General features: G+C 44.3%; 1 protein-coding gene across 3 annotated transcripts in view; it reads left to right on the top strand.

Annotated features, from left to right (window-relative positions):
- Nucleotides 1–7127: 7127 nt before the first annotated feature.
- CHD1 (chromodomain helicase DNA binding protein 1) overlaps nt 7128–20754 on the top strand; it is an 82285-nt gene continuing 68658 nt past the window's right edge. Inside the window, exons 1-2 of one of the 3 annotated variants that reach the window (XM_032772384.2) lie at nt 7128–7482; nt 11433–11639. In XM_032772384.2, coding sequence (XP_032628275.1) covers nt 11587–11639 — 53 coding nt within the window. In that variant the 5' untranslated portion in view covers nt 7128–7482; nt 11433–11586. Of the gene's footprint in view, nt 7483–10699; nt 10719–11432; nt 11640–20754 lie in introns of those variants that run through there. The other 2 variants (XM_075067121.1, XM_032772383.2) reach the window with 2 other exon arrangements.

Below are 20754 nucleotides of genomic sequence, written 5' to 3'. Positions count from 1 at the left end.
CTATGCAGTTCACTGCCCCCAGCTCAGGTGCTCCCCCTCCTCAAACCTTGCTGCTTTCCCCATCCCCCAGTTTGTTATCTGCCTCCACTGTCCTCCCTAGGCCCCCATTGCTATATATTTGCCTGTTCCTCTTGCCCCACACAAAGTCCCCTTTGCTATTTTGATACCAGCCCTGCCCAGAGCCCCTCCTTCACTGTTTGATTCCTGCCCCACTCAGGCCTCCTCCCTTTGCTGTCTGGTACCTGCCTTACCCATGCCCCTACCTCATGGTTTTGTACCTACCTTCCAAACCCAGCCCCGCCCCTTTTGCTATTTGTTTCCTGCACCACACAGCCCACGCCCTTGCTGTTTGTTCCCTGTCTCCCCTGTCTCATCAAGCCCTACTTGCCCCATGCAGCTGTGATTGCCCCCCACCATTTTGTTTTATCCACTATTCTCTGCACTACCCCACATTTACAGCTGCCACTAATCCAGTGCAGTCACTAGTAATTCCCTCCCAGCAACACTGCTCATTGTGCCCCACACCCTCCTTGCTTTATTTCATTAACTCCTCCAGTTTGTTTGCACCCTTCTCCCCCACATATAGTCTCCATTTTCCTTACCCTGACCTGACCCTTTCCTTTATCACTTCTACCCTCCCTTCCAATGGCTCTTCCTGCCACCTGCCCTCAATGGTGGACACTGACTCAACCACGCATGTGACTTCTGCTTCAGTGGTCTCATCCATGGGGATGAGGGAGGGGAATCCCTGGCCACCCCTTGGTGCATGGCACAGTAGGCTACCTACTTGTGGTGCACCACACTTTATAGCTACTCAAGTGCTGCTGGTGAGTATGCACAGCGCTGACACAAGTAGCCAAGTATTCATTTGCCTAAGCAATACAGAAACTTTGATGGCTGTATTTCAAAGTAATTTAAGTTGACCAAACTTTGTACTGTAGACAGGCCACACTATCAAGATTGCTGAACTCCCTGGAACAAGTAGGACACGTCAGGGCTGGTCTACAAAGAGTTTTTCCACTCATTTAATTTACTCAGTTTAGTTAAAGTGGACACACTTCATTTAAAGTTGTTTTGGATCAGTGTAACTTGTGTTGGTAAACCAGGATAAGGCCATGTCTACACTATGGCAACTATATTGGCACAATTATGACATTGTAGCAAGGGCAGCATATATTGTGTTTTTTATTTAGATAAAAATAGTGCCACATCATTCACTCTCTGTGCATGGCTGATCATATTTCATATATTTTAATAGATCCCATAGCTATTTTTAGAAGATGAAAAGGTTTTACCCTGTCTTTGGCCAAAATGTAATATTCTCCACTCCTCAGTACTGAGCAACGAACAATTAGGCCCTAGATGAGAAGAGGAGTCCAGGGAGAAGAGAAGTGAGAAGAGGCTTGAGTGGCAAGAAGGGAAGCAATTGAAAGGACTAGAATAACAAAGTAAATATGAACAATAGAGAGAAAGGTAAGAAAGATGAAATACTTCCGTACAATGACAAACACCTAGATAAATTATCATTGTGGAACTCCAATGGCTATATAAAAGAAAAGAGAATGATACTGGAAACATAGAATGCAAGACTGAATGTAATAGCAACAGGGGAATAGAAGACTGACGAGAAAATAGACAAGGCCATGTTTAAGGCCATGTAGACCACTGATTTTCAATCTGCGGGTCGCGACCAAGTACTGGGTCGCAGAATGTAAGGCACTGGGTCGTGGTGGCTCTGGTCAGCACTGCCAACCGGGCTATTAAAAGTCCCATCGACAGTGCTGTCTGGCTAAGGCAGGCTAGTCGCTACCTGTTCTGATACCACACTGAGCCCCAGAAGCAACCAGCAGCAGGTCCGACTCCTAGGCGGGGGGCCCATGGGGCTCCGCGAGCTGCCCCCACCCCAAGCACTGGCTCTGCAGTCCCATTGGCTGGGCTGAGGGGGGTGGTGCCTGAGGGCAAGAGATGCTTGGAGCTACTTGTGCACCTCCGTCTAGGAGCCAGACCTGCAGCTGTCTGCTTACAGAGTGCAGTGTGGTCTGTGGTGTCAGGACAGGCAGAAGCCTGCCTTAGCACCCCCGCTGCGCCACTGACCGGGAGCCGCCCGAGGTAAGCCCCCACCCCAACCCTATGCCCCAGCTTTGAGCCCCCCCCAAATCCAGAGCCCCTTCTTGCACCCCAAACACCTCATTCCCAGCCTCACCCCAGAGCCTGCACCCCCAGCCCAGAGCCCTGATGCCCTCCTGCACCCCAATCCCCTGCCCCAGGCCAGAGCCCCTCACACATCTCAAACCCCTCATTCCCAGCCACACCCTGCAACCCTCACGCCCATACTCCAAGCCTCTGCCCCAGCCCTGAGCCCCTCCCACACCCAAAACCCCTCATGCCCAGCTCTGTTGGGTCGCGGGCTTCAACAATTTTCTTCAACTGGGTTGCCAGAAAAAAAGTTTGAAAACCATGATGTACAAGACTTTTTACTTAAACTGTAAGCTGTTGGTGATAGAGACCATCTTTTTATGATGCTTGTATTATGTGTAGCACAGATAATTAATAACAAAAGAGATGTAATAAAGAAATGGAGGCACTGCTTTTCAAAGAAAAGGGACAACACTAAACTAATGGTGTTAAAAATCTGGCCCAAGGACAGGTATACTTATTATTTGTGTAAGTTACTTATCTCATCCCATTAAAGACTGCAGCCTTTAAGCCTTCATTTTTAAAATAAAGAAGTATTTATGCCTTTATGATTACGAAGAAAAGCTTCGTAATATGAACTGATTTTAAATCAATGCAAAATTGTCTTCCTTCATCTGCAGATAGTCTGAGAGGTGTGAACTGGCACCTTTAATATCAAAAGGATATTACATTTAAATGATAACTTCAAGAGCCAGATTTTAAAATAATTTAAGTGTTAAGTGCAAATCTAATTGACAATGTGTGTGCAAAACATGCATAACATGCTAACAATCTAATAAACAAAAGGCAGAAATAGCCACTGGTTTTAGGAGTTTTGTATCACTTTTCCTAATGGGTGATGCTGCATGCAACAGTAACGTCATTAAAGTCCTGATCATGGAAACACTTAGCATGCGACTGCACTAGGAAAAAGGGAACGTTCTTAGGTCCTGTTAGAACATACAGGGTAACACAAGTCAAAATCCCAGCAAAGACCAGGCACTTTGTAGCTTTCACATGTTAGCAGGTTAAGATAAAGACTACGGGGGAACATTTTTTCCTAGTGAAGAAAAGGCCTTAAGCATTCAGTTAGCCTACTCACTTGCATGAAGCTATACACTTGCTTAAAGTATTTCCGGGCTAATGCTTTGATCCTTCAAGGAAAACTTTGCAGGTGCAGCCCCATCAGCTATGTACAGATGTTTCTTTTTCCAGGATTGGAATTTACGTGAAGAAATTTGGATCATGTGTGACTAAATCATTATATTTTTACTTTTGTTTGAAAATGTAATTTTTTCCAATTAATGATGGTATGGATTTTTAAACTAATCATTTTATTTGGAAACAGTGCTTGATTTCCATCTCCTCTATATGACTCTGTCATCACTGTAGATATAACTGTAGATTTAAAAAAAAAAATTGTTGGCAATAGGCATTTATCCAGTGTCTTTAACACACACCAGCTTTGAATTTTATTTAGTTTTAACTATCTTTTCTATTGATAGCTAATGCTTTTCTACATATACACTTCTGATTTGGAACAAACAGAAATGTGTTTTGTTTTGGATAATCAGGAGCATATAAAAGATTTTAGAACTGACATGGGAAAGTAGAAGGATTTGTTTGACTAGCATTTGGCAGGGCCGCCCAGAGGATTCAGGTGGCCTGGGGCAATTTTGGGGGCCCATTCCATAAAAAAGAAGTTGCAATACTATAGAATACTACATCTCATGGGGGCCCCTGTGGGCCCCGGGCAGCCTGGGGAAAATTGCCCCACTTGCACCCTCCCTCCGGGTGGCCCTGACATTTGGTATTTTTGGTGGCAGTTAGAGTTGGGATGCTTATTAAAAGAGCCAACTGTATCTGTAATTAAATAATTGAAGTTGTCTTGGTTGTTCACTTCTTGTTGTTGATATTGGTAGGAATTTGTTTTCTTCCTTCCTTCCTTGGGCACTTTTGATATATCCTTGGATTAGACACAATGTAAGAACTGCTTGATGCCTACAGTCCCTTTCTCTTTAGTGGCTACCTTTTATTTCCTTCCTCTGCTTTTATTTAGGGGTGCATGCATTTCTGAGAGTCTGCTTACTTTCTGAAGGTGTTCATAGTTCTGTGGACCATGTTTGTTTAATAGAGATGAACTCAGTTAAGGCTTGTTATTGCACCATTGATGCTGGGGCAGTTTTGCAACTGACTTCAGGGGGAGCAGGATAAAATCCTTTGCCAACTCATCATCATGACACCTGAGACCCTCACAAATTTATGAACTGTACTTGTACAATTCCATAATCATAGATTTTAAGGGCAAAAGAACCATTATGATCATCTGATTTGACCTCCTGCATAATACAGGCCATAGAATTTCCCCAGTAATTTCTGCACTAAACCTATAACTTCTGGTTGAACTAGAGCATATATTTTAAAAAGACATCCAGTCTTGATTTAAAGACTTCAAGTAATGGAGAATCCATCACATCACTAAGTAAGTTCTTCCAATAGTTACTTTTCCTCACTTTTCTTTGATAAGAAGTTCAACCTATTTAGTTTAAGTCTCTTGTAAGGCAGATTTTCAAGGCCTTGAATCATTGTTTTTTGGGGTGGTTTTTTTTCTAAACACTTTAAAAATTTTCAACAAATTCCTTCTCTCTTCCCTTCAGGGGCTGGGCTTTCTTAATTTTGTTTTGTCTTTCAATGCTGTTAGTGTAGTATCACTGTAAGGTTGTGAGGAGTGGAATGGTGGCTGCCCCTTCCCCAATCTCTATCTCCACTTTGCAACCTCTTTGGTTGAGGTGGCAACTTCATTATAAGCTACAGCCAATCAGACACGCCCAGTTCCAAGATCAGCTCTAGAGTTCTAAAGAGGGGCTGTTGGAGATCCCAACTGTAACCTCTGTGGATGGTGGTCAGTTTAGTTATCCAGTCTCTGCAGTGAAGCAGCCAGGTCTGGGCTTTCCAGCCACATCCCTTCACTTCCTGCCCAGCCACCACCTGCTGCCTACCCTACCCATCCCATCCAGCTGGCTGTCACCCACCCTCCCATCCCCTGCTGTCGCCTGCCACCTACCCTCCCCTTCCCTGCCATCACCTCCTGCTACCAACCCTATCCTCCCCTGCCAAGGCCGGCCACCTACCCTCCCTGTCCTGCCCAGCTGGCTGTCACCTACCCTCCACTTCCCTTCCCTACCCATCCGCCACCTACCCACCCTTCTTGCCCAGACATCTGTCATCCACCCTTCCCTCGCCTACCCTCCACTTCCCTTCCTGGCTGTCACCTGCCACCTACCCTACCCCTCCTGCCCAACCAGCTGTCACCCACTCTTCCTTGCCATCTCCTGCCACCTACCCTACTCCTCCTGCCCAGGTGGCTGTCACCCATCCTTCCCTTCCCTGCTGTCATCCACTGCCTGCCCTTCACTTCCCACCCCGCCAGCTGTCACCCACCTTCTCCTGCCCAGTCACCTGCCACTTATCCTTTCCTTCCCGGCTGTTGCCCATCACCTACCCTTCCTGGCCATTGCCCACCGCCTACTCTTCCAGAGAGGTAGCACCCATCAGGTACGTGACAAATATCTGACTCCATATATTCAGTCTTAAAGGTTCTTTTGGCATTAGTTGCTGCTGGCTCAGGCTGTGCTGCGCTTCTGCTTTCCAGACCAATAGAGCCCAAAAAGCAGAGAAATATTGTATAACTTCTTCATTCCAGTTACTCTAATACTCCGGCAACTCTCTTCTAGTACCCACTTCATGATACTTCCCTTTTGCTATCTTCCTGTCGATTAGCAAACAATACATTCTTCTGACCCTGCTCAACCCTTGATGGTAGAGGATAGAAACTCATTACTAAATATCTGGTAACACTATGAATGAGACCTTTTCTTTAAGCATTTGTGATAAAGGTTTTAATAGCTGTCACCACAATTGTCCTGTGGCAACAACCACCAGGTAAATAACAACAGGAAGATGGAGTATTACAGAATATAAATCTATATAATTTTTGAAGGTACAAAATGGCAGGTGAACAGAGACAAAGGCCAAGTCTGCACTTAAGTACCAGTATACTATCCCAAGATGTGGGGACTCTATCCTGGTAAGCAGGAACTCTCAAAAAAGATTTGGGGTCACGGTGGAGAATCTGCTAAACATGAACTTCTTATGTGATGCTGTAACTAAAAGAGCTAATACAATCCTGGGATGCTGAACAAAGGAATCTTGAGCAGGAGTAGAGAAGTTATTTAACCTCTGTATTTGGCAATGGTGTGACAGCTGTTGGAATACCGTGTCCAGTTCTGGTGCCCACAATTCAGGAAGGATATTGATAAATTTGAGATAGTTCAGAGAAGAGTCATGAGAATGATTAACGGATTAGAAAACATGACTTATAGTGATAGACGCAAGGAACACAATCTATTTGAGAAATGTTGGTCTCCCTCATGAAATCTGTATAATAGGATAAAAACACACAGAAAACCAGATTTCATGGTCTGTGACACGAAATGGTGTGGGAACTAATCACCTTCCTGTTCTACTGAAGTTACTTGCAAACCTGGAAGAAGACAAACGGAGATAAACAATTTTAAGCTTGTTTTTAAGGTTCTTGGTAAAAAGCAAAATTGAGCCATGATTTTTAAAATAAGTGAGGTTCATATTCAGAGCACATTACAAGTCCTTAAACCTGGTACATTGCAACAGGCCAAGCTTTAAGGTTCCCTTTCCTGGCAGCAGCACTCGCTGTTTCCCTGGTGCTCTGGAGGTAGCAGGCCCAACAGTGAATATCCCGCTGACTTTCCCCTGCCCTCTTTTCTGATCCCAACCGCTTTGCCGCCCTGCAGAGTCCGCCACCCTTTTCCTTGGTCCCCATCAGGCCGCCAACTTCCTCCCGTCGCTCGCTCTCCCGACTGCTGAGTCCTGCCCCTTGCCTAGCTCCTCCCTCCGCTCACACTGTCCCAGAGCGCCGGGTTGACATCACGCCCGGGGTTTCCATCGGGCCGAGGGAGGGGGAGACTTGACTGTACTGAGCGGCGGTAGCGTGATGGCGGCGGCCGGGAGGCCCTAAGCGGCGGCGCAGCGCGCACCCTGCTTCTGTTCCCCTGCCGGTTCGGGCTTCATTGTGCGAAGCGCCGCGGGCCAGCCCGCCGTGTAGGTCAGCGAGGGGCCCAGTGCGGCCGGCGGCGGAGAAGCGGCCCAGGCCCGGCGGCGGTGGCCGGAGTAGCCCCCGAGCCCGGACTGCAGGCAGCACTTTCCTCTCCACCGGGATTACGCTGTGTCCCGGCCGCGCGGCCTGGGGAGGCGCGGCCGAGACACGCGCAGGTAGGAAGCGGCCTGTCCGCGCTGGGCTCGTTAGTTTCTCGCAGGTCTGGAGCTGGACTTCCTGCGGCTGCCAGGGCTCGGCGGCCAGGCCGGGGGCTGAGTGGGAAGAAGCCGGGAGCGGGGCCTGTTTACCGCTTCCAGGCGGGGCGGGGGGTGATGAGCGCGAGGGAGCGGGGCTGGCTGGCTCCCGGCGGGGGAGCCGGGTGGGAGGTGGGAGCGCGGCCCTCGCGCTGCCTTGGCGATGTGAGGAGCGTGCGGTGCGGGGGCTGAGTCGGCCGGGGAGCCGTGGCCAAGAGGGGCGCTAGTGCAGGCCGCGCCGGGAGCGGGGAACTGTCCACGGAGGAGGAGGAGGAGGAGGAGGAGGGGGGAGGCCGAACATTGCCGGGCGGGGGCAGGGGCCAGGGCGGTTCTGACCCGGGCTGTCCTGGAGGGTGGGTGGTTGGGAAAGGAAGAGGCCGCTGCGTTTCTGGGATTACAGCCAGAGAAGCTCTTTGGCCAGCGGGTCCCCCAGTACAGCATGGTGCATGGTGGGGAGAGAGAGCTGCGCCCACCGGCCTGGGCGGTAAATTTGGAAAGCTGCCGAAGGCCGAATGGCTGGGATGGGGATGCCGGTGAGTGGCTTTGGGATGGCAGGGCCGAGGAGCTCGGCCCGCAGCGGGCGCTAGCCAGGCCTCCTAGCGGGCAGCTTTGTTGAACCACTAGACTCCTCAGGTCTGTAATCGACAAGGGCGCTCCCGCCGCAACAGCGCCTGGAAGTGCTGCATAGACGGGCCGCCCCACGGACGCGCTGTTCCCCTTGTCTCTGATTCCCAGTCGGGTTGGGCTTGTGGCTGGGGCAGGATTATCGGGCTCCTTGGTCGCTCGTACACTCCGCCATGTCCTTTGTGTGCTGGCCTGGATGAGAAGCTGTGACGCCTGAGAGTAGTAGTAGCCTGAGGAAACCCCAGCAGTACAGACTCAGTCGGATCACTGCAGGCAAAGGAGGAGGTGGAGGGGCCGATGGATGAGCTGTGTATGAAACCCTCTTCTCATTCACATCCATTCAGTGCCTTCGGGGCACTCTTCATTCGTTGATTTGTTACGAGGTTTATCCTTGTATTCCTACTGTAGGACACTTAGGCCACATCTACACTACGGGATAATATCGAATTAGCTAAAATCGGTTTTATAAAACTGATATTATAAATTCGATTTCATGCGGCCACACTAGGCACAGTAATTCGGCATTGTGCGTCCATGGTCCGAGGCTAACGTCGATTTCTGAAGCGTTGCATTGTGGGTAGCTCTTCCGTAGCTATCCCATAGTTCCCGCAGTCTCCCCCGCCCCTTGGAATTCTGGGTTGAATCATTATTGTCGCGGGTGGTTCTGGGTAAATGGTCATCGAGTCATTCCTTCCTCTATGGAAAACATCAGCTGACAATCCTTTCGCTAGCATTTTCCCTGATTGCCCTGCAAGACTTTACCACTAGCACGGCAACCATGGAGCCCGTTCAGCTTTTTTTTTTTTTCCGGCATCCGTATGTGTACTGGAATGCCGCGGAGAGAGAGGCGATACTCCAGCCCGCTACACTCAGCAGCGATTCCACTGCTTTTGCATGATTAGCAGAGTGGTTACGGGCGTTCTGTCCCGTTCTACTGCCGGGAAAACGGCAAATGAGATGACGGTTATCTCTCCTCTTCTTACTGTCGCGCTGCTATCAACATGAGTGCCCTTCGTGAATCGGGCTGGGGCCATTACGCAAAAAGCAAAACTTGGGATTACTCAGCTTGGGACTGAGTCAACCCTCCCTTATGGTTCCTAAAAATAGAGTCAGTCCTGCTAGAATAAGGCAAGTGATTAAGGACCAGGTGTATCAGAGCAAGCAGCTGCGTCCGTTCAGTATTACAGGGGTGCCCCTGCAACAACCACGCCGTTGCTTCCCTCCTCCCCAACCTTCCTGGGCTACCATGGCAGTGGTCCTGCCCATCTTTGTCCATGAAGTAATAAAGAAAGCAGGAAGACAGAAACACGAGGGTGTAGTGACATAAAATGAGGGGAGGCAGCCTCCCGGCGCGGATGATTAGTCCAGCAGGACATTAGCGGTGTGGGGAAGAGGAGCCCAAGCATGCTGCTGCTATACAGTCCAGGCAGTACAGAAACTTTCTTACCCAGGAAAGGGAGGGGGCTGAAGCCCCCAGTTGTGCTATGATGAAGCTGGTTATAAACCGTTCTGATCCTGATCTACTGGACAGCGCAAATGTTGGCCTCGATGTCCATACATGTTAGATATTCATGGAGGACGGTTACTAGTCCTATTGCAGCCGTCTCCACCGGAGAGGGGGAGAAGGAGAAGGAACGGATACTGCTCTTCACTGCTGCGGCATCGACCGCGTCTACCACAAGCATTCAGTAAGCATAGGGTGACATCTGAAAGGAAGTTCAAGAATGATTTCTTCCCTTTTCTTTCAACTAGGTGGGGGGGGGGGGGGGGAGAAAACTGAGTGAGCTGTCCGAACCACGCCCAGACACTGTGTTTGAACTACAGACATGGAGCTCACCAAGAAGGCAAAATAGTTTTTCAGAGACTGCTGTGGACTGGGATAACGGAGCTCAGTACCGTCCTCCATCCTTGAGCGGCATTTGAGTCTCGTGGCTTCCCGTTACGCCTTGTCATGCAGCGCTGCTGTATCCGGAGATTTTTTTTCAAAAAAGCTTTGGCATTTTGTGTTCGTAACGGAGCTCTGATACAGACAGAATTGTCTCCCCATTGAGCGATCAGATCTAGTAATCTCCCCGTACGGTCCATGCGGAGCTCTTTTTGGATTTGAGACTGCATCGCACCTGTGGCTATCAGAGCTCCAGCTGGGGCAAGTACAGGAAATGTAAATTCCCAAAGGTCGCGGGGCTTTTCCTGTTTACCCTCACCGCTGCATCCGAGTTCAGATTGGCTGTCCAAGCGGTCAGTGGTGCACTGTGGGAGATAACCGCCGTAGGCCAATAACTCGATTTCCGTCCACACTAACCGTAATCTATATGTTAATCTCGAATTAGCGCTACTCCGCTTCGTTCGGGTGGAGTAGAGAATCGATTTAAAGAGCCCTCTATATCGATATAAAGGGCGTTGTAGTGTGGACGGGTACAGCGTTAAATCGATTTAACGCTCTTTAAATCGATTTAAACGCGTAGTGTAGACCAGGCCTTACAGTGACCCCTGATGCTTCGGATAGTTGAGTACACACAGCTCTAGTTATCGTGGTATGTGAAATATTGACCATTACAGCTGTGGGATCTTGAGTTCGATTTGTTATTGGATAACTCTTGACAAGCATAACTTTTTAAATTTGATTGATAATTAGAGAAAATGTTATGCTTGAACCTGGAAATGCTTTTACAGTATGTTTATAGTATTTCTTTACTGATTTGATTATTGTTCCATCAGTTGAAATAAAATACTTGCCTTTTTAACCTGTACTTGTTTAAAGTTTATTATACAGTAGCGCTTGAAAGCCAGGTAGGTCTAGATCACATTGTTCAGCCCTTGATACATACAATAAATTACAGTTCCTGTCCCAAAATGTTGACCAGTAGTATCTTCTCACTTACTATACATTAGAAGAATACTTTTATTTATTTTCATTTTGTGTACTTTGTGTTTGTCACAGTATTTTCAGTTTAACAGTTCCTTTGTATAGACAGTCATACTCTGTTCTTTGTGTGGGCCTTTCATGGAGCAATGGGAAAGAGAAATGTTCTTTAAACAGGAAAGTGTTATTACAAAAATATCAGCAATTGCAGCGGGTAGTGCCAGAAAGAACTTTTAACTTTTTTAATGAAGTAGATTTCATATGTGATCTTTTTAAATGTTAGTTTGTTAGGTCAGTTATCTTTAGTATCCTTAGAGGTTGTATGAAACCATGCAATATTTAAAATCATATTCTTAACACTTTTGTATATCTAACTGTGTTTTAGGTAATTTGGGAAAGGATCTTGAATACCTTGTGAACAGTCGAACAAACAAGTCACCTGTAAAACACGTGAAGTACAAGGAAGACTATAAAGGGAACTTTTAATATCCATCTCAAAAACTGAGTGGACTTATATTTTAAACTTCTGAATATTTACAATGAATGGGCACAGTGATGAGGAAAGCATAAGAAACAGTAGTGGAGAATCAAGGTAAGCACTAATCATTTCAAGTCTCTGCTATATGGTCTTGTTTGAAGACCGCTTGAGTTTATAACTTTATTGTGGACAGCTGAAACTCTTTGGCATAGATGCAGAACATAGTTTTTAGGTCTCATTCTATCCTCTTCAGATTCTTACATAATGCCTGTCACCTTGGTATCTTAATGCATGTTATATTATAAGCATACAATTAGCGCAGGCTAAATATGAATAAACTATCTGCATTTGAAAAAAAACCCCAGCTTGCTTGGCATTATTTATTAACTGTCAGCATTGTTTTATAAAAACTGTAGACCTTAGTAAAGGAAGTTATTTTAGTGTGTTAAATTTAGTATTAAGTAATATAGTTGGTCCAAAAGAAGAGCTTTACTGTTTATAAAACTAATCTTTGTCCTGCCTAATAAATTTGAAGGTGGAAAAATGTATTCAGAATATCAAAATAAGCCTCGGATATTGGAAATGCAACCTGTGCACTCAGATACCATGCTAATGGGTGCAATATGAAAACCCAGCTTAACCTATAAGAGAAGGTTGATCTTTGATTTTGTTACGTAATCTGTAGTTTTTCCTTAGTTGCTGAGCTACAAAAGCTTTGGAGGCTTCACCAGTGTGAAATAACCAGGTAGCAAAATTGCCTTCTCAAGTACAGCTATTGATTCATTGCCATTTTGAATTTAACAATCTGTAATCTAGAAGTTACTAGTCTCAAACTTTGTTTTGGTGATTGAGAATGTATACTGCTTTTAGTTGTTTAGAAGACTTTCCTCTTGCTATAGGGAAGTTTATTTAGTATAATACAGAATGTGTCTTTCAAACGAAGCAAAACAGTCCTCATGGAACCTCAAGGGCTGTTTTTTTGGTTTTCATAAATTAGAGTAAGATTAAAACTTCATGTGTGTAATTTTTATAAATTATGTAACTTTAGAGTCTCTCTGGATTTCTGATAACCTCCATGGCTGTTTTCTGTAGTAAAAAATAACACTTCCATCTGAAAGCTTCTCTGCTTGGTTGCAGAGAATTTGAGCCAAATTGTTCCTTTTAAAAAAAAAAAAATTTTTTTCCATCTTCTGACTGAAATAGTTGTGAAGGAGGTTTGAACTACCTTTTTCTTTCAGTGGGATGTTAACTAGTTCTCATTCAAGCTTCAATGTGTAAATATTAACTATTTAGCTAATCAGTTTAACAGAACCTCCCCGTTAATGTATTTAAGCACTATGGGCAGGAATTAAAATTTGTTATCCTACAAATGTGCTTGGTATGGTGTGCTTGGGGATTGGTCCTTTTGTGAGCAGGGGGTTGGACTAGATGACCTCCTGAGGTCCCTTCCAATCCTATTCGCAGCTTTGTTTGGCTGTAGAAAGTTCAAAGATTTTTATTTCAATTAAAGTAATATAATGCATGCTGCACATGGGAGGGGACAAGACATACAAAAATGTATTTACACAGTAAATGTTATCATGCCTCTGTGTAATGAGAACTTCAGTTATACCTAGAATTAATAATGTATATGCATTTTAAAATTACGAGTTTGAAATTTTTGTTTTAATGCTTGATAATGATTCCCTCTAATGTTTCTGAAGGCTTACTTGAGTGAGTAGACAATTATCTTGCTTTTATTGGAAGCAGCAAGGTTGTGGAATTTCAGCTGCAGCTTAATACCATAATGTTGCACAAATTCAAAGCTGTGCTTATTTTCACTTTCTCAGAAAAAAGTAGTGTCAACAAAGCTTGTCCTCCTGAATTTCAAAACATTGTAAATCAAAATTCAAAAACTGTGGCTAACTTGTGTGGAACATCTCAAATGTTTTTGTAAATGTATGTGATTGCATTGCCTACTTAAAAAGAAACACAAGGCATCCTAATTAAAGATAATGTAGGAAGAGAGATGCTTCATATCAAACTGAAACACTGCACCTGCTGTGTAATGTATATAGCATAGCAATGTATGTGTGTCTTCTTTAAAAAAAGGTAACATACATGAAAAATATTACTATTAAATAAGCTGTTACAAGTATTTCCAATAACCTGATTAAAAGTGAATATCAAGCAGAGATTCTAATATACTTAATCAGCTTGATTATTAACTGTGGAGTCAAATTTCATTCTGCATTTAAACACAGCTTGTTTAAGTGTATTATTTATTAACCATATAGCCTAATAATGCATGAACAGAGCTTAAACAATCCACCTGCCTACTTGCAAGCAGGAAGCTTTCCTTTATGAATGGTAGATACACATTTTCACTGTAAAAAAGTTTTGAGCCCTAGTTGTGAAGGTAATCTGAACTGAATGTAAATTCCAGCAGTACTATCTAGCTAAAATCTAACAAAGCTAAAATCTTAAATGTATGGTCCGCCCATGTAGTTTTGTTATACTGTAATGCTTTTCAGAGTCTCCAGAATCTAAGCCTTTTTAAAAGGGCATCTAATCCTCTTTGTTGCACAGATAAGCTTCCAAATGTAACCAACGCAGTGATATCTGCATTCAGCCTATAACCCAGAGATATGAACTCCCATGTTCCCTTTTAATCTGACTAGAAGATCAGCATTAAAGCCCAGTGATGACACTTCACTGTCAACATTAACTATTTAATCACAGATCATTTTAGTGGATGGAATGGAGTTGGGAATAAGAGTGAAGCACACTGGGTAGGTAATTGGGAGTTGCTTCAGGGAAGGAAATGCAGAGAAAAGGACAGAGGAAGCACTCAGAGATGGGGAATGGGGGCAAGAAAAAGAGATTGGGGAAGGAAGAGGAACAAAGAACAGATATAGTGGTGAATCTAAAAGGGTCTTTTATCTTCTTGGTGACAATGCAACAAATAAGGTATATTCTCCCCTTGTACAAACTTTGTGATATTGCTGTGTGTTGCAGGGAATATGTAGACCTCAACGTATATCCTGGTCCATGGATCATAATTAAACATAAAAATGAGTCCTCTCCAAGTGAGTTTGTCACTCTTGATCTAGAGTGCTGTTACTGGTTGAGAAAGTTGAACAGTGACTGAGTACAACTGGACCTAAAATGGAGCTTGTAAAGTAGCAGCCAGGAGGCTGGGTAACAGTAGATCATCAGATAGACAGCAGAAGAGGTTATCACAATAATTAGAAAGCTCTGGAGTGGGAGGAGTAGAGAGGGAATTCAGCTTCTTCCCAGAAGAGAAGGGTACTGGGGGAAACATTAGTTACGGACTTCAAATTTCACACATTAGCAAGAATTAGGTGACACTCTCAAAGATTGTTCCAGCAGCAGCCTGATAATGGAATTCCAGCTATCTTCCATTTCCCTCTGTTGATGATGGGGAAGGAAGGAAACAGAGATCTTGCTTATGAAGAGTACACATCTTCCTTACTTTTGTGTCCAGTCTCCACCCCATCCAGAGGCTGATTAAATTTATCATCTGGCTTTTCTATCCCTGTCCACCCATAGCAGCTGCCAGTTAGGAAAACTTTATTTTAGCACTTGTGAAAAAAAAATATAACTTATGTTCATAGTCCAAGCATTTGCAAAGTATTGCATATGAACCTTGTCTTTTGTAGCAGCCTTTGTGCTTATAATTTACTGCTGGTGCTGGCAATGGTGGGAGCTGTAGGTTGGACAAGACTAAACATCCTATCATCTAACCCTGCTTTCTGTCATCCCAATGTTCTGTTACATAATTATTATAGAGACTTCTTTTCTTTTTGCTTATTCTAGTATGTAAAGACAAAACAAAGGATTATGGAATGTGTCCAAAGCAGTTAACTGTAACATCACAAATTGTTGTTCCTCTGAGTAGGAAGGAAGCATGAGCAGATAAATTCAGTAACAATAGTACTGTCTTTGTGCAAATGGCCTTTGCTATAAACGAGGAAAGAAACTTTTTCAAGAACACCTGATTCAAACAAAGTTTTCCTTAGGGGAGTGATAGCTCTTTATGGGGGCTCAGCTACAATTGCCTACTAGTTAGTGTCAAGAAAAACTTAGCGAGCAAGTTAGCGCAGCCTCTCTGGGGAAATTCAGTACTGCATTACCTACTCCTGAATTGCATAAGGATAGTATCAACACTAGTGGGTTGAACAGAGGGTTGCTGTGATCTGGATTCCATTTTTTCTGATCTTACTGTGTGATTCAGATAGAACAGGGCAGTGAAGCATTGAAGAGTGCATGGGGAAGGTGGAAAGGAGAAGTGTCATTTTCCCTGCTAGTAGTCAAGAAATTACCCTGGGTAGTGTTGTCTCTGAACCATTGCACACACTTATTAGCCAGAGAACTAATTCTGCTAAATGAGATGCCATACTTAAATTCTACTTTAAAGCCAACCCATTCCCCTGGCCCAAACTGGAAACAGGTTTTTTGGGGAAATGGGGAAACAAAACACCTGTTACTACAGACAAGACATTCTGTGGTATTCCAACACAAATCAGAAAGTAAAAGCAGTTTGTGGCACCTTTCCATAAAAAGATTTAATATTTAAAAAAACCTTTGGAAGAAGATGCTATAAATCTAAGGACAACCTATGGTCTTCATGCACCCTGCTGAGTTTCACCACAGTCCTCCACATAGGGGAGAGACTCTTTCTCTGTTGCTTAGTTGCCAAGAGGTAACTGTAACAGGACCGCTTGGAAATAGTGACCATAATATAATAACATTTAACATCTTTGTGGTGGGAAGAACACCTCAACAGCCCAACACTGTGGCATTTAATTTCAGAAAGGGGAACTATGCAAAAATGAGAGGGTTAGTTAAACAAATTAAAAGCTACAGTGACTAAAGTGAAATCCCTGCAAGCTGCATGGACACTTTTCAAGGACACCATAATAGAGGCCCAACTTAAATGTGTATACCAAATTAAAAAACACAGTACAAACGACTAATAAAAGAGCCAACCGTGGCTTAACAACTATTAAAAGAAACAGTGAGAGATAAAAAGGTATCTTTAAAAAGGAAGTCAAATCGTGGTGAGGTAAATAGAAAGAACATAAACACTGCTAATTAAGTGTAAAAATGTAATAAGAAAAGCCAAAAAGGAATTAGAGAGAACGGCTACCAAAAACTCAAAAGTAATAACAATTTTTTTTATGTACATTAGAAGCAGAAGCCTGCTAAACAACTAATGGGACCCTGGACGATCAAGATACAAAAGGAGAACTTGAAGATGATAAAGTCATTGTGAAGAAACTAAACAATCTTTGCTTCAGTCTTCACAGCTGAGGATTTAGGGAGATTCCAAACTGACCCGGCTTTTGTAGGTGACAAATCGGAGAATGTCAGATTGAGATTCACTAGAGGAATTTTGGAATCATTGATAAACTTAACAGTAACAAGCCACCGAACTATAACTACTATGGTTTGTAACCTGTTGTTTAAATCAGCTTCTTACCCAATCACTAGAAATAGCTAATGTAACGTCAATATTAAAAAAGGCTCTAGAGGTGATCCCAGCAATTACAGACCGGTAAGTCTAATGTCAGTACCTGGCAAATTAGTTGAAACAATAAAGAATAATATTCAACACACCTAGAAGACATAAATTGTTCGAAAAGTCAATGTGTTTCTGTAAAGGAAATCGTGTCTACTAATCTATTAGAGTTCTTTAAAGTGGTCAACATACATGTGGACAAAGGGATCCAGTGGACATAGTGTACTTAGATTTCCGAAAGCCTTGACAAGGTCCCTCACCAAAGGCTCTTACGTAAATTAAGTTGTCAAGGATAAGAGATCCTTTCATGGATTGACAACTGTTTAAAAGACAGGAACAAAGGGAGAATAAAGTAAATTCTCAGACTGGAGAGGGTAGGCCAATCCTATTCAACTTATTCATAAATGATCAAGAGAAAGGGGTAAAAGTGAGGTGGCAAAGTTTCAGATGATACTAACTGCTCAAGATAAGCAACTGTTAAGACCGAAGCAGACTGTGAACAACTTCAAAAAGATCTCACAAAACTGAGTGATTGGGCAACAAAATGGGAAATGAAATTTAATGTGATAAATGTAAAGTAATGCACATTGGAAGAAATAACCCCAACTTGACATACAATATGATAGGGCTAATTTAGCTGCAACGATCAGGAAAAAATCTTGGAGTCATGTGGATAGTTCTCTGATGACATCCACACAGTGTGCAGCGGCAGTCAAAAAAGCAACAGGATGTTAGGAATCATTAAAAAGGGGATAGAAAATAAGATGGAGAGTATCTTATTGCCCTTGTATAAATCTGGGTACGCCCACATCTCAAATACTGCATACAGATGTGGTTCCTCATCTCAAAAAAGATATACTGGCATTAAAAAGGTTCAGAGAGGGCAGCTGAAATGATTAGGGTTGAATGTATCCCATATGAGGAGAGATTGGAAGAGAGGAGACTAAGGGGATATGATAGAGCAGTGGTCCTCAACCTTTTGGCTGGCGGTGCCAGCCGAAGGGCCGCAGTCGCGGCGGAGGACCCGCAGAAATGCCGCAGCGGCGACGCCTCTTGATAACGCCACTTGCCTTTGACAAGTGACGTCATCGAGAGGCGTCCCGCCAAATTCAGGAGCGACGCCTCTCACTGACGTCACTTGTTGACACAAGCATTGTCATTGAGAGGCGTCCCCGCCGGCATTTCGGCGATGCTCCTCCGCGGACAGGACGTGGGCGCATTAAGATGCCCTACGGCGCAATAGAGCCCGCGGCACTGTGTGGGACCACTGTGATAGACGTATATAAAATCATGAGTGATGTAGAGAAAGTAAATAAGGAAAAGTTATTTACTTGTCCCCATATATAAGAACTAGGACCACCAAATGAAATGAATGGCAGCATGTTTAAAACAAAAAAAGGAAGTTCTTCACACAGCACACAGTCAACTTGTGGAACTCTTGCGTGAGGAGGTTGTGAAGGCTAGGATATAACCACATTTAAAAGAGAACTGGATAAATTCATGGAGGCTGAGTCTGTTAATAGATATTAGGCAGGATAGGTAAGGAATGGTGTCCCTAGCCTCTGTTTGTCAGAGGGCTGAGATGGATGGCTGGAGAGAGAATCACTTGATCATTGCCTGCTGGGTTCACTACACCGGCAATGGCCACTGTTGGCAGACAGGATACTGGGCTTGGTGCTTTTGGTCTGACCCAGTATGGCCATTCTTATGTTCTTATATAAACATTAGTTAGCTAATGGAGTTTAAAGTGTGTTGTTGAGAATTAGTACCTCTGTTCAAAGAGCCTCTACGTTTCAAGTGTACTATCACAAGTTGTTTTGTTTTTGTTTTATACTCCATTACAGTAAAGCTAAATCAGTGAGAAATTCCCCTATGTCATCTGATGCCAGAGTTCTTTTTTTTTTTTTAGGTTGGAAAAACTCAAACTGGGTATTTGAGATACAAAAGTTTAAAACAAAGTGAGTTTTCCACTTTTGAGATATTAGTAATGCGTGGTAAGCTTATCTCAAACAATCAAACATGGCCCTTCCAATTATATTTAATTGTGTTGGATTCAGTGAGGATGAACATTGGCTTAGTTTAAGGATTTAATTTAGCTATTGCACAATGTATTCAGCTGCATTTGCTCTGATACAGGTATTCTAATCCTGTGTAGTCATGATCTAATGCAGAGGTGGGCAAACTATGGCCTGCGGGCCACATCCGGCCTGTGGGCCCCTCCTGCCGGCTCCTGAGCTCCTGTCCTTAGGGCTAGCCCCTGGCCCTCTCGTGCTGTGGCCCCCCTGCTGTTTCCCCCCTCCAGCAGCCTGAGCTCACTGCGCCGCCGGCGCAATGCTCTGCGTGTCAGGACTGCGAACTCTTGCCTGACAGGACAGCTGCAGAGCCGGTCTGATCTGGTGCTCTGGGCAGCGCAGTAAGGGAGCGGGGGGTGGGGGGCGTTCGATAGAAGGACAGGGGTTCAAGGTGGTGGTCAGGGGTGAGGTGTGGATAGGGGTCGGGCGTCAGAGGGTGGGGACAGGGGGTCGAATGGCGCAGGAGGTGGGTGGGGGGGGAGTCAGGAAGAAAAGGAGGGTTGGATGGGAGGCCAGGGGCGATCAGGGACAGGAGGGTGGAAGGCGAATCCAGGGGGCTGTCAGGGTGCGAGAAGCGGGGGGGGGGGTTGGATAGGGGGGCGGGGGTGGGCCACGCCTAGCTGTATGGGGAGGCACAGCTTCCCATAACCAGCCCTCTGTACAATTTGAGAAACCTGATGTGGCCCTCAAGCCAAAAAGTTTGCACGCCCCTGATCTAATGGGTGTAGATTGTGGGCCATGGACTTCTCGTGGCCGTCTTGTGAGCCGATGCTCCTCTCCATATACGGAAGGCCAGTGAATTTGATCAGGGTGGCAAATGGATGGCAGGGAGACTCATGAAGATAAAGGAGTTTGCTGGGTTGGAGTGGGAGGGAACTGGGAAGCACAAGAAGAGAGCCATATGGGGGTTTTATTGGTTTACATGGAAACGCTGTGGAGTTTTTGAAGTATGTGGTTAAGAGGGGTAACTGAATTGGGAGGATATCTGTAGGGAGGAGCAACAGAGTTAGTGTTTCTGCATAGGAGCAAAGCAACAGATGCTCAATACAGAAATTATTCATGCTGTCGTATTTATTTTGGAAAAAAGTTTAAGCTTGAACATTCTTATTGGTAACTTCAGGGGAATATAGCTTAAAAATTAAGCTATATTTTAATTGGCTGCTTTTTTTTAAGTTTGGAAAATCAAACTTAAATTTACACTTTAATTTTTTTAAAAGCATTGGAAGTATGGAAGTGGACACTACTGTCTTGTTCCCTTTGTGTCAGGATGCTAAATCTTACGTAATGTACTTTCACACAGATAAGGTAATTTAAAAACTCTTATGAAAAAGTTTCTAGATGAGTTTTCAATTTTTAAGCGCATATGTCTGCAAAATTTTGTCTACGAAATTATGTCAAAGTGGTGGCTCCATCATACTCACATTTCAGATTTCAGTTTAACAAGAATGTAGTAGTGGCTTACTTAGTCTAGATATGGGTGTCTCACTCCCTCTGGTTTCCCTTCCTGAGGTCTCTAATAATAGCATGGTCTTTGTCGTTCAGGTACATTCTCCTTGGGGTTCTAGTTTATTAAAATAACAGTTCAGTGTGAATGAAAGTCAAAACCTGTTTTTTCCCAGATCCTACATTCTTC

The sequence above is a fragment of the Chelonoidis abingdonii genome, chromosome 6 (genome assembly GCF_003597395.2).
Source record: "Chelonoidis abingdonii isolate Lonesome George chromosome 6, CheloAbing_2.0, whole genome shotgun sequence".
NCBI classification, from domain to species: Eukaryota; Metazoa; Chordata; order Testudines; family Testudinidae; genus Chelonoidis; species Chelonoidis abingdonii.
The sequence above is the reverse complement of the archived record's forward strand: the minus strand, read 5'-3'. Positions and strand labels throughout refer to the sequence as shown.